The sequence below is a fragment of the Marmota marmota genome, unplaced genomic scaffold, assembly GCF_001458135.2.
Source record: "Marmota marmota marmota unplaced genomic scaffold, marMar, whole genome shotgun sequence".
NCBI classification, from domain to species: Eukaryota; Metazoa; Chordata; class Mammalia; order Rodentia; family Sciuridae; genus Marmota; species Marmota marmota.
The window spans coordinates 498,666-510,659 of record NW_026000241.1 but is presented as its reverse complement, the minus strand read 5'-3'; the positions used below and the strand labels follow the sequence as shown (position 1 = coordinate 510,659).

At 58.2% G+C, this 11,994-nt stretch overlaps 3 protein-coding genes across 14 annotated transcripts in view; 1 reads left to right on the top strand and 2 right to left on the bottom strand.

Moving 5' to 3' along the window:
• LOC107144953 (suppressor of SWI4 1 homolog) overlaps window positions 1-4,795 on the bottom strand; it is a 12,710-nt gene extending 7,915 nt beyond the window's left edge. The window contains exons 1-2 of the mRNA XM_048795336.1: window positions 4,789-4,795; window positions 4,692-4,716 (exon numbers count right to left, since the gene is read on the bottom strand). The gene's annotated coding sequence lies outside the window, so the exon portion shown is untranslated. The remainder of the gene's footprint in view (window positions 1-4,691; window positions 4,717-4,788) is intronic.
• Window positions 79-8,093, top strand: Angptl6 (angiopoietin like 6). Of its 12 annotated transcripts, none has more exons than XM_048795235.1 (8): window positions 79-202; window positions 929-1,033; window positions 2,157-2,240; window positions 4,506-5,088; window positions 5,776-5,953; window positions 6,465-6,652; window positions 6,729-6,999; window positions 7,658-8,093. In XM_048795235.1, the coding sequence occupies exons 4-8, from the start codon at window positions 4,513-4,515 to the stop codon at window positions 7,846-7,848; spliced, it is 1,404 nt and encodes a 467-aa protein (XP_048651192.1). In that variant the 5' UTR covers window positions 79-202; window positions 929-1,033; window positions 2,157-2,240; window positions 4,506-4,512; the 3' UTR covers window positions 7,849-8,093. The 12 variants fall into 12 exon arrangements, with proteins under 12 accessions (XP_048651192.1, XP_048651190.1, XP_048651188.1 ...); XM_048795233.1 differs by having other exon boundaries at window positions 101-202; window positions 2,152-2,240; XM_048795231.1 differs by having other exon boundaries at window positions 101-202; window positions 2,135-2,240.
• Shfl (shiftless antiviral inhibitor of ribosomal frameshifting) overlaps window positions 7,499-11,994 on the bottom strand; it is a 13,067-nt gene continuing 8,571 nt past the window's right edge. Inside the window, exons 3-9 of the mRNA XM_015488813.2 lie at window positions 11,657-11,904; window positions 11,447-11,496; window positions 9,968-10,006; window positions 9,607-9,756; window positions 9,011-9,114; window positions 8,733-8,887; window positions 7,499-8,350 (exon numbers count right to left, since the gene is read on the bottom strand). Of these exons, the coding sequence (XP_015344299.2) occupies window positions 8,124-8,350; window positions 8,733-8,887; window positions 9,011-9,114; window positions 9,607-9,756; window positions 9,968-10,006; window positions 11,447-11,496; window positions 11,657-11,904 (973 nt within the window). The 3' untranslated portion in view covers window positions 7,499-8,123. The remainder of the gene's footprint in view (window positions 8,351-8,732; window positions 8,888-9,010; window positions 9,115-9,606; window positions 9,757-9,967; window positions 10,007-11,446; window positions 11,497-11,656; window positions 11,905-11,994) is intronic.

Here is an 11,994-nt window from a genome sequence, read left to right as displayed (position 1 = left end):
ACTTCCGGCGCCGCGCGGCTCACTTCCGGCGCCGGAGCCGATGGCGTCATCGGGCGGGCCTGCGCACTAAGTGGCGTCGAGGGGAGCGGGGGCGGGGAGTAGGAAATCTTTGGAGGGGTTGCTATGGAGACACCGGTGCCTGTTTCTACGGAAACCAGGGCGGGGTTGAACAGCTCCGGGCGGCGGAGAAGCCTATCCACAGGTTCGAATCCCGCCCGGGCCCATTTCGTCCAGCGGCGCCATTACATCTCCACTTCGAGGATCCTGCAGTACCCCAAAGTGAGGGTGGAACTGTCTGCCCTGGGCTGCGAGCCAAGAGACGGAATGTGCACACAGTGCTTGACACCGTGGCACCAGGCACTCGCGAGGAGCCAGAGAGGGAATCGGGCCATGGCGGTTTTTCATTCTCGTCCTGTCGGCCGATGGGCTGAGGATGGAAACTCCACCTCAACTTCCGGAGACTTTGGGCACGGCGGGCGCTTCGTGAATAGTCCACCCCGCCCTCTTCCACCCAGAGCCCGGGTCTTGGCCTCAGCCTCTGGCTTTCCCCCAAAACCTCGCCTGGGAGGGGAGGCCACCCGCCCAGGCCCTCTCTCGGCTCCCCCAGGCCCTGCCCCCTCCCCATCCTTTGTCCTCCCATCTCGGCCTCCCTTTCCTCCAACATCGGTCGTCTCCATCATCAGTGGGTTTCCAGCTTTCCCCTCTCCTCTCCATCGTTTCCCTGTCTCTCCCTTCTCCCCAGGTCTCTCCACTCGGGGCCTCTCTCCCTCCCTCAGTCTGTCTGTGACTTAGGAGGTTTCTCCTCTCTCTGCTGCCAATGGGGAACCAGCGGGGGCTGAGGGTGGGGGGCCCAGCCCCGGCCCAGCCCCGGCCCAGAGCCCAGCCTGGCAGCCTCACTCAGATCTGGGACAACCATTTCCTCTTGCAGCCCCGGAGTCCACTCGGGTTACTCCAGGAGTTCAGGACGGTTGGAAGTGGGGAAGGAGGCTGCTCCCCCGGTGCTGGGCTGCTGGCCGGCAGGGCCTTCATACAGGTCAGAGGCCCCGGCCGGCTTCGGGGGGCGGGGGGGGGGCTCTGCATGAATCTCTTTCTATCTCTGAGAAATGACTGCATGGTTATTTCCTCCTGTTCTGTCCCTGTGTGATTTGACTTTTGTGAAAATGTGACCCAGTGAATGAGGGACAAACATTCATGGTTTGGCAGATGGGCATCTGGGCGTTGCTGTGTGCCGGCTTGGTGTCTCTGTGCTGCCTGTGTGTGGCCACTTGTACCTGGCGTGTTCATGTCTGAGGTGCAGACCCGGACCCACAACCCGTGGATATTTCCCTTTGAGTTTCACTGGATGTGTGCCTGTGTGGCCATATTTTGAACATACAATTGTTGCCTAGATCTTCGTTGTGTTTCTTGTGTCTTTTGTTCTTTTTTTTTATGGTGCTGGGGAGGGAATCCACTGAGCAATGTCCCTAGCCCTCGTTGTCTTTGTGGGTGTGCCAGATGAACTAGTAGTCATGTGTACATGAACTTCATTTGTCTATCTTTGCTGCTTTGTGCAGTACTTTGTCAGTTTTGTTGGGTAACGGCACGAGTGTGTGTGTCTTTGTTTTGTTGTGCACATGCATGTGACTGTTGTGTTATATGTGTGAGTTCAGGAGCCAAGCTACTGGGCTGAATCCCCTGTGATCCCTTTCTGGCTGCTTGATTGCAGGCAAGTGGCTCACCCTCTCTGAACTTTTTCCCTTTTCTAAAATGATGCTACACAGAGAATCTGGAGTGGGCTTCTAGGATTAAATGAGATAAAAGGTGTAGAGTTTAGAGGTGCGTCGGACACACAGTAGGTGCCCACTGATGCTCTCCATCATTATCCTTCTATGTGGGATGTGTGCCTGGGGCTGGGATCCTGCAGGTCCTACCAGTGCCTGCAGCCTCCCACGCTCTGTGCTCCACTGGGAGGAAGAGAAAGGACGTCCAGGGCACTGACCTGTGTTATCAGGCTCTGGTGGCCTGGGCAGGGGGGGTCTGGCAATTCTGCCTCAGTTCTCACGTGGGAAAGGCTAAATATTTACAGTTGCTCCACTCCCAGATTCTGGGGGCCGGGGGTGGTTACCAAGTCTTCTCTCTCCTTCTTTCTCACCAGCCTCTCCCCTTCCTTAGCTCAGAGGCCCTCCTGGACCCTCGGCTTTTCCTCTGACTTCTTGTGCCTGCTGTGAGCTTCGCTGGATTCAGGGTCTTGGTCGTGAGAGGTGAGAGGTGGGAGTGCAGGTGGATGCGGATTCTCTTTGTCAGGAGACCCTGCCCTCTGCTTGGCTGGGCGGAGGAGGCTCCCAGGCCTCCTGCTCACCACCCCAGGCTGACACCATGAAAGGCGCTGGGTTTTACACACATTCCAGCTCCCCAGGATTTGGTCCATTCCTGTTGTGGGAGACTGAGTGTTGGAAAGGGCAAGAGAAGACCCTCCCGACCCTGACAGCTCTTTCTTGGTGTGTCAGTACAATAGCAAATGGGCCCTTCCACCACTCAGAACCCTTCCTGGCCCCCCTGACTCAGAGTAGAACCCCAAGTCTTCCTCAAGGCCCCAAATACTGTGCACCCTATGTCCTGCTACCTCTCTGCCTTCATTTTCTGCTCTCCCTCTTGCTCACTCTGTTCCACACTCACGGGCTTCCCCTGCTGTTCCCATTCTCTCTTCCTTCAGGTTTTGCGCAAGTGTTGCCTTTTCAGTGAGACTTTTCCTGACCCCTCCCTTTAAGTCCCTTCTCCCCAGCTCCAGACTCTCCCTCTTCTTATCTGATTTTCCTCCTAAGCTCCATTGCTCTGACTTCCCTGCGGAGTATTCCATAGTTTTCCCAAGGACACTATCAGATCCAGGAGGGCAGAGATTCTGTGTTTTGGTTGAGGCTGTGTCCCTGTTGCCACACAAACAGGCACTTGGGCAGATGGGGTGGATAGGTGTGTAGGTTCCAAGGGTCAGTAAGCACACACAGGCATGCATGTCCCCTTCTGAGACTGCAAAGGTGTGAACCCTGGTGGGCCTGGAGATGAAGGTGAGGAGGCCATAGGTGTGGCTCTGGCAGGGCCAGGGTGGTGGCCACAAGTATCCATTTGCCAGCAAAGATCCTGTCTGAGCTCACCTGCAGGAGCACTTGGAACACCTGGGGGCCTGGGGCCTGGGGAGGAGTGCTAGGCACTATTTTAGGCACAGGATATGGCAGCCAAGGAAACCCCAGAAACCCCGGGGAATGCAGTGGGGGTATGCAAATTAGTAGCAAGAGTGGGGAATAAAACTGAAAAACACAGAGTGACAGGGAGTGCAGCCCAGATCTAGTGGGACCTGAACCAGGATGGGGGTGGGGGCACGTTAAAATAGAAAGAATGTTGCCTGTGGAGCAAACTGCAAATGCCAAGGCCCTGAGGCAGGATCTGGCCAAGTGCTGTTCCTGGGTGCTTTGGAGGAGGTGAGGGCAGGGAGGGGACGAGGCAGAGTGTGTCACTGGGAGGACTAGGGCTTTCACGCTAAGTGAGGTGGGAACTACTGAAGGTTGAGTAGAGGAAGGATAGGAACAGATTCCTGAGGTCAAGGTGTCCACTGGCTGCTGAGGGCAGAGTGCTGGAAACCGGGGGCGGGGGGGGGCAGCTGCTGTAAGGAAAGCCAGGTGGTGTCATGAGCTGGGACCCTGGGAGGGGGCAGGGGGCTGGAGGAATTCAGGATCTAAACAGAGGCGCACAGGCTTGGCGAGGCCTGGGTCTGTTATGAAGGGAAGCAGATGTGCTCCCTCTGGGTTGGAGGGGGAGGGCTTTGTTACCAGACTTGCCCCTCCCCCGATCTTGCCCCTTCCCCCATCTCACCACCCTGCTTTCTCTGCTTTTTTTTTTTTTTTTTGAGGTGCTGGGACGGCACCCCGGGCCTTGCACATGCTAAGCAAGCATCCTCCCTCTGCTTTTGCTCCAGCTCCTTACATTTTCCTTAATACCGCCGGCGTGGGCGACTCGGGCCTTTGCACTTGCGTTACCCTTGCCCGGGTTGCTTCTCTCCAGACTTTCCCACGACTTCCTGCTGTCACCTCCTCCTGGAAGTCTTCCCCTGTCCACATCCACCTCCTCTCAAGCAGCCCCTGTGTGGACTCTTCACATCCCTCCCTCTCCGCGCTACCGTTATTTTTAGCACTTAGCACCGGCTGACTAATATACTCTACGAATCCTATATTTGTTTCTTGCCCACTAGGGCGGGGACTTTTGTGCTTTGCTCACGACTAGAAGAAAGTCTGGCACACAGTCGGCGCTCAATAAGCATTTGATGAATGAATGCAGGAGGCATTTTAACCGCAGGGCGCCTGGATCGGGAGCGGGATCGCCCTGGGGCGTCTCGGAGAAAGAGACGGAGACGGATCCCGGACCCGCGGCCAAGCAGGAGTGGACACACGCATGCCCGCGTGCGTCGCCCGGCCTGAGAATGGGGGGCCGGACGGGGGCTCCCGGTGCAACCGCCTCCTGTCCTCCCCTGCTTGCAGGAACGTCATGTCGGTGCCCCGGTGGCGCGCGCTGCCGCTGCTGCTCCTGCTGGGCGCGTCGTGGGCGCGGGCAGGCGCCCCGCGCTGCACCTACACCTTCGTGCTGCCCCAGCAGAAGTTCACCGGCGCCGTATGCTGGAGCGGAGCGGCTGCCGCACGTCCCACTTCCGAGGCCGTGAACGCCAGCGAGGTGGCGGCGCTGCGCATGCGCGTCGGCCGCCACGAGGAGCTGCTGCGCGAGCTGCAGAGGCTGGCCGCCGCCGACGGCGCAGTGGCCGGCGAGGTGCGCGCGCTGCGCAAGGAGAGCCGCGGCCTGAGCGCGCGCCTGGGCCAGCTGCGCGCGCAGCTGCAGCACGAGGCCGGCACGGGGGCGGGGCCGAGCCAGGGGGCGGAGCCTGCCGCTGCGCTGGCGCTGCTCGGGGAACGCGTGCTCAATGCGTCGGCCGAGGCTCAGCAGGCCGCAGCCCGCTTCCACCAGCTGGACGTCAAGTTCCGAGAGCTGGCACAGCTGGTCAGCCAGCAGAGTGACCTCATCGCCCGCCTGGAGCGCCTGTGCCCGGGGGGCGCCGGCGGGCAACAGCAGGTAACCAGAAAGCCTTTCTCAGTAGCATCTGTTTGCTGTGCACATCATCTGTGAAATGGGCCTTCTGCAACCCCACGATGTTATCCGCAGTTCCGAAATCCGAAAAACCTGGAAACGAGATTCCTATCCGTTCCTTTCATTACTTATTTGGGTCAAAATATAATTGGGGGCTATTTATGGCCTTTACTTATCCATTTAATGTGAATATTCATATGCTTCTCCACTCAAGCATATTATTACCGTGTACAAGGACCAGTGACCGTGCATCCCTGTCATTCAGAATTTTGCCATGCCATTCTGAATTCTAGAACATATCTGGCCCTGGATTTTGCATAAAAGATAGTTTCTCTGTGATAGTCCCTATCTTACGGTGTTGATGGGAGAATCTGTTAAATAGCAGGTAGGACATGCTCCTGTTATCCCAGCTTCACAGAGGAGACTGAGGTGCAGTTGAGTTAAGCTCTCAGCACCAAAGAGAATTTTAGCCCAGCTCTATCTGTGCTTGATGACCAAGAGAGAATCTCCAGGGGGGGATTTGGGGGGATTTAGTCCTAGGGCTGGGACGTGTCCCCCACCAAGTTCCTGTTGGGGCACTGGGAGAGTCTACATCCTCTCTGGCCCTGAGGAGACCATGCCTCCTGAGCTAGGCATCGATGCAATTGCACTTGACTTTTTCCATCGCCCCAGGTCCTGCCCCCGCCCCTGGTGCCTGTGGTGCCCTTGAGTCTGGTGGGCAGCACCAATAACACCAGCAGGAGGCTGGACCCAGCCCCAGAGCCCCAGAGAGACCAGACCCGGAGACAACAGGGCCCCTTGGCCTCTCCTATGCCTGCAGGGTCCCTTGTGATCCCCACCAAGCCATCAGGTAAAATGAGGGGGTGTGAGGAGCCAGGGGATCTCCATTGCAGTGTGGGTGGAAGGAAATGGAAGAGTCAAGATTTTCATGGGAGAGTCTTCTCATAGTGAGAGGACTGGAGGAAAGGCTGCTTTTATCTTATAATGAAACGCTTATATAAAGACAAAATTTCTTACTATGGTGTGAAAATAGGAGAGAAAGTATGAGGGGAGGGACTCTCATTTTGATGAGGGGACAGTAAGTGGAGGACTGCTGCTTGGGTGAGTGGAGTTGGTTCAGAGTCTAAGTTCAGGACATATATTCTGGTGAGGAGATGACAGAACTGAAGAGCCCTGGGCTCCATGTTTGCTCTTATGAGAGAAGGACTTGCGAGGTGAGGTGAGGAAGTGGCTGCTGGTGTTACTTGGATGAGGGAAGGGGAGGGCAGAGTCTGTTTCGTGAAGGGACCAGCGAGAAGGAGGACTCTTGTTCTGCTGAGGAGTTGTTTGGCCCGGCTGTGCCTTCATCCCTGTGCCCTTAGGCCCGTGGCAGGACTGTGCGGAGGCCCACCGGGCAGGCCACAGCCAGAGTGGGGTCTACGAGCTGCGACTGGGCCGGCTCGAGGTGTCTGCGTGGTGCGAGCAGCAGCTGGAGGGCGGAGGGTGGACGGTGATCCAGCGGCGCCAGGACGGCTCCGTCAACTTCTTCACCACCTGGCAGCACTACAAGGTGGGCAGGGCCGGGCGGCGCAGGCCGGGGGGCCCAGGGCACTGTTCCTGACCTCCCGACTCTCCCGTCTCGCCAGGTGGGCTTTGGGCGGCCTGACGGGGAATACTGGCTGGGCCTCGAACCTGTGCATCAGCTGACCAGCCGGGGGGACCACGAGCTGCTGGTGCTCCTGGAGGACTGGGGGGGCCGTGGGGCACGTGCCCACTATGATAGCTTCTCTCTGGAACCTGAGAGCGACCACTATCGCCTGCGGCTTGGCCAGTACCACGGTGACGCTGGAGATTCTCTTTCTTGGCACAACGACAAACCCTTCAGCACCGTGGATAGAGACCGAGACTCCTATTCCGGTAGGAGTTCTTATTCTGGAGGGAGGGTAGGGCAGGTGGGATTCCTGTTCTGGGTAGGGAATGAAAAGCAGTGGACAAGATTCCCCTCTGATAAGTATCAGAATAGGAAAGCAAGAGAAGAAAGGCTAGGACTTTTATTCTGATGAGGGGATGGGGAGCCTAGATTAGCTCTCTAATGAGGCAAGAATTAGGATTCTGTTCTGTTCTGGAGGGCATAGGGTGAGAACCAGGATATTCTTTCTCACTCTTGCTCTTTTTGTGCGTGTGCGCACAGGTGCGGTGGGGATCAAATCTTGGACCTCACACAGGCTAAGAAAGCTCTTTACCACTGAGCTGCACCCACCCCAGGCCAGTCTCTTATTCTAGAAAGGAAGCAAGAATTTTTTTTCCTGATAAAGGAATGAGTGATGATGACTAATTTTAAAAGTGGGAAAGGTGTGTCTTGTACTTTGGAAAGGAGACAGGGAAGGCATTAAGACTATTACTCTGAAAAACAAAGTGGGAGGCCAGGGTTTTTATTTTGGAGAGGAAATGGAGGATCAGGGCTTATATTCAGTAAGACTGGGGAGGACCAGGGGATGGTTGGCAGATGCCTTGCACGTGGCGTGCAGGGGAGGCTCCTTTAATCTGGTGAGGACACCCACTCTTTTCCCCTCAGGTAACTGCGCCTTGTACCAGCGCGGGGGCTGGTGGTACCATGCCTGTGCCCACTCCAACCTCAATGGTGTGTGGCACCGTGGTGGCCACTACCGAAACCGCTACCAGGATGGTGTCTACTGGGCTGAGTTCCGAGGCGGGGCATACTCCCTCAAGAAGGCCGCCATGCTGATCCGACCCGCCAGGCCCTGACTGCCCGGGCCTCTGTCCGCCTGGCCCCGGGGTGTTTCCCAGCAGAAGACTAAATTGTCCTGGCCGCACCTTCTCTGTGGCTCAGTGCTGAGCCTGTCCCGGACTTTCCCACTGTGGATTTGCTCCCCAGAGCCCCAGAATGGGACCCAGGAGTCCCCCCACCCGTGTCGCGGGCCCAGACAGCTCCCCAAGGGCACTTGTCTCGGATTTGAGCTCACATTTTATAACAACACAGAGCATCCAGAGCCCGCGTCTGGTGTGTGCGCCCGCAGGGGTCACTCCCTGGGCCTGCCCTCCTCCTCCTCCTCCTCCTCTTCCTCCTCCTCCTTCAGGTCCTCCAAGATGAGGTTGTCCAGGTCCTCCAGGAGGCCGCCCTGGCTCAGGCAAGTGGCCACTGTGGAGCCGCTGCTGACGTGGGGGTTGCTGGGGTGGAGGACTTTGGGCAGATGGTTCTGTTTGCGGCTCTTGGGGTGTGCACAGGACGTGCCAGGCACATGGGGCTCTGGGGAGGGAGAGGAGCTGAGGTCATGGGGCCCAAGGACCCAGGAGACTCGGGATGAGGCAGCAGGGGCCATGTGGGGCTCTGTGGAGGCCAGGAGGGGACCGAGATTATGGACCACAGATTATGGGGACAGAGCTGCAGGAAACCGAGCACATGGAGACTACAGAGAGCCAGGGACACGGGGTCAGCTGGGACTGCAGGGATAAGACAGGAGCCCAGAACAGAGGCCACGGGACCCTGGATGTGGGCCACTGGGGCGAGACCTCAGAACCCCATGGGCAAGACTCGGGCCAAGGAAAGGGGAGCCAGGAAGATGAGCGCAGGTGGGGCTGTGGCCGCACAGGGGACACAGGCTGCCCGAGCGGTCGGTGGTGGGGCTCACCTCGCCGGTTGTAGCAGTCGGCGGCCGAGCAGGAGTGGGTGTGTGTGCTGCGGCGGTCCATGTCCCGGTCCCAGCGCGGGGGGAGGATCCGTGTTGGATACACGGGAAAGCCGCACCCGTAGCAGGGGGACGGGGACCCCATTTGTGCCCAGCCCCTGGGGGCGGGCAGGGCTGTGAGGGTCCGAAGGCGAGGCTGGGCCGGGGTTGGGGCCAGGACAGGGTGGGACAGGACTGGGAAGGGGCAGGAGTGAGGGTGGGGTGGGGGTCAGTGCCCTCACCGGAAGTTATGCCGACACTTCGGGCAGTGGAACTCGGCCACGCCCCACATCTTGTCACAGGGCACTGGGTCGTAGCGCTTGCGGCATTTCCGGCACCGAGACACCTGGGGTGTGGAGAGGGCACTGGGTTGTCGCCAGTGCAGTGGCACCGCAGCGGCTGCTGGTGCTTGAGCTGCTGGACTGTATGTCCAGCAGGTCACACTGGCCGCCTATGACAGCCACTGCGGCAACGTGGACACCAGGGCAGTGGGCACACAGCGGGGCCCCACTCCCTGAGGAGCAGCACACCACAGGCCCCCTGCCCCACAGGCCCCGGGCAGAAGCCAGCCGTGGTGGGTCGGGGCTCGGGTTTGACTCCGTAGGTGCCAAACTGCACAGGGTCAGGCTCTTGGGCAGGAGTTTGGCTTCTCAAATCCAAGGTCAGGAGCCCACCTCGGTGCCACGGGTTGAGATCAGAGCTCATAGTCGGGCTCCAAGGTTGGAAGTGTCACCGAGCTCTCGGAGGCTCATGTCCTTTGATCGGAGGGGTGGCTGCTGAGGATGGGGCTCAGGAGTGAAGTACGGGACAGAATCAAGGTCGGGCTTGGGAGCATCACCTCTTTGCGCTGGGGCACACGGCGCCACCAGACGTGATCACAGGAGGAACAGGCAAACTGGCGGTCCACGGCAGGGATCAGGTCGTCCTGGGCACGCTGGAACATGCGCAGGTTGGCTTGCGTCAATGGCAGGAGGGAGGTGGCCACCGCCTGTGGAATGGGGTTGGTGGGGACGAGAAGGGGGGTCACCCTCCTCCACAACCATAAATGTCAGCCCTCTTCTCCCTACAAATGCGTCCCTGTCCTGCCCCTGTGCTGTCTGCCATGGATGGATGGATGGATGGACGAACAGATAGACAGATGTCCTCTCTGCCTTTCCTCCCTCATCCCACACCTGGCCTTGTCCCAGCCACCAACACACCTGGATATCCCGATCCTGCTTCATGTCCTCTGGTGGGTCCTAGATGGAGACACTGGGGCAGAAACTGGGCAAGGCTCTCGGGCCTCTTTGTACCCTTGTTTGTTGGGGGAGGGGTCCCTGCACGGTGGCTCCTGGATGGGGAGAGGTGGCTCTGGCTCCCTTTGAGAATACGGTGCCCCTAAGTCCCAGGAGCTGACTGAGCCATGCCTCACTTACTGAGAACCACCAGTGTGGCCTCAGGTATCCAAATAACAGCCCTGGGAGGAGGGCGTACCTGGTGTTCCCACTGCTCAGATAGGGAAACTGAGGCCTAGAGCCTCAGAGTACCCCAAGTGAGCATGGCTGGCGGAGCCTGGACCCCACACCCTCTTCCTGCCTGAAGACTCACCACACGCTGTCGACACTGACATATTGCTTCCTTGAGGCCACACTGCCTTAGGCTAAGTGTTGGGGACGTGGATTCAGACAGAGGCAGGTTGGAATCCCGGCTCTGTCCCTTCCAACTGGGGAAAGTAGGGCAAGGTACTTGTCCCTGGGGTTGTTATTGAGGGGCATCTCAGAGCCAGGCTCTGATTCCAGGTGGCCAGGGTTCAAATCCCAGCTAGCACCTGCTTGCTGCATGAACCTGGACAATGATGTCATCATGCTGGGCCTTACTTTCCTTGTCTGTAAAATGGGGTGATGCATATTAGGACCTGTCTAATGGGGTCACTGTTGCCACAAAAAAGTCAGTTCCTGGGCTGGGATTGTGGCTCAGTGGTAGAGTGCTTGCCTAGCATGTGTGAGATACTGGGTTCGATCCTCAGCACCACATAAAGAAATAAAGATATTAAAAAAAAAAAAAAAAAAAAGTCAGTTCCTGGAGTCCTGCCACAAGGGAAATGCTCAGTCAATGTATTGCTATTATTTTTGTAATCCTATGCTCTATGTATATAAAGAGACAACATACTTTATTATACTCTTTAATAACTCTGTGATTGGCCTTTCCATCAGGGACATTCAGACTATCAGCCACCAAAGCTGTCTTACGAGGCAGGTGACCATCTTGCACCTGTGCATCAAAGCCATTCATTCCTTCCTTGCACACACGGGTTCCCTCCTCCCTCCTCCCCAGCTCCTAACCCTCCTTCTTCTGGGGCCAGTACCCTTTCTGACTTCCCTCCTCCTGGAAGATCTTTGTCTTCCTCTTCCCTCCGCTTCCTTTTCTGGGGCTTCCTTCTCCCTATCGTGAAGTCTTGGCAGCCCCAGCCCCAGGCAGCCTTCCCTGACCTGGAGGCCTCTCCAGCCCGGCTTGTTGCACCGCCTGTTTCAAGCCCCGGCCAGAAACGGATTGAGAGGAAAAAGTGCGTGAGGTCGGTTGATGAGTGGAGGACCATCTGTGGCCAGGCCCTCTTGCTCCAGAGTGGGTCACCACGGTCGGGTCGGGTCCCCTCTCTCTCCTTCAGGTTACCCAGTCCTTGGGGCGAGGGGGCAGGTTACCTGGGCATCCAGGTCGTTACTCAGTTCCTGTCCATCTCTCTGCTTTACCCCTGATGGGAGAGTCAGGGAAGGAAGGGCCCTTGAGGGGTCTGTTGGAGTTCCAGGTCCCGCGGTCTCCCCAAGGCTGGGACTTCCGGGGAGAGGGTCTCCCTCCACACCTCTCCCTAGACCATGTGGTCCCAGCGCCAACTCCAGGGCCCGGCCGCTCACCGTACACGATGGAGCGTCCCACTCCGGTGTGGTCGCTGCCGAATTTCCTCATAAGCGCCCCTGCCTTCTTGTTGGACACCTTCCCATGAAACTTCTCCCGGAGGCGCCGGACGCTCTTCTCCAGCTGTGATGGGGACAGGGGCCTCGGGTAGGGGAAGGAGAGGAACGACGGCCCTCCCCCATCTCTGGGTATCTTTCTTCGGGCCTGAACTTGACCCTTGGTTTTGGCCTCCGCTCCCCCCGCATCCCTTTAAGGCATTTCCTGGAAAAAGCCAAAGTCCTCGCGGGGCGCTGGGGGAGGGTGCGGGCTGGAGCGCGCGGCCCGGCCTAGGGGACGG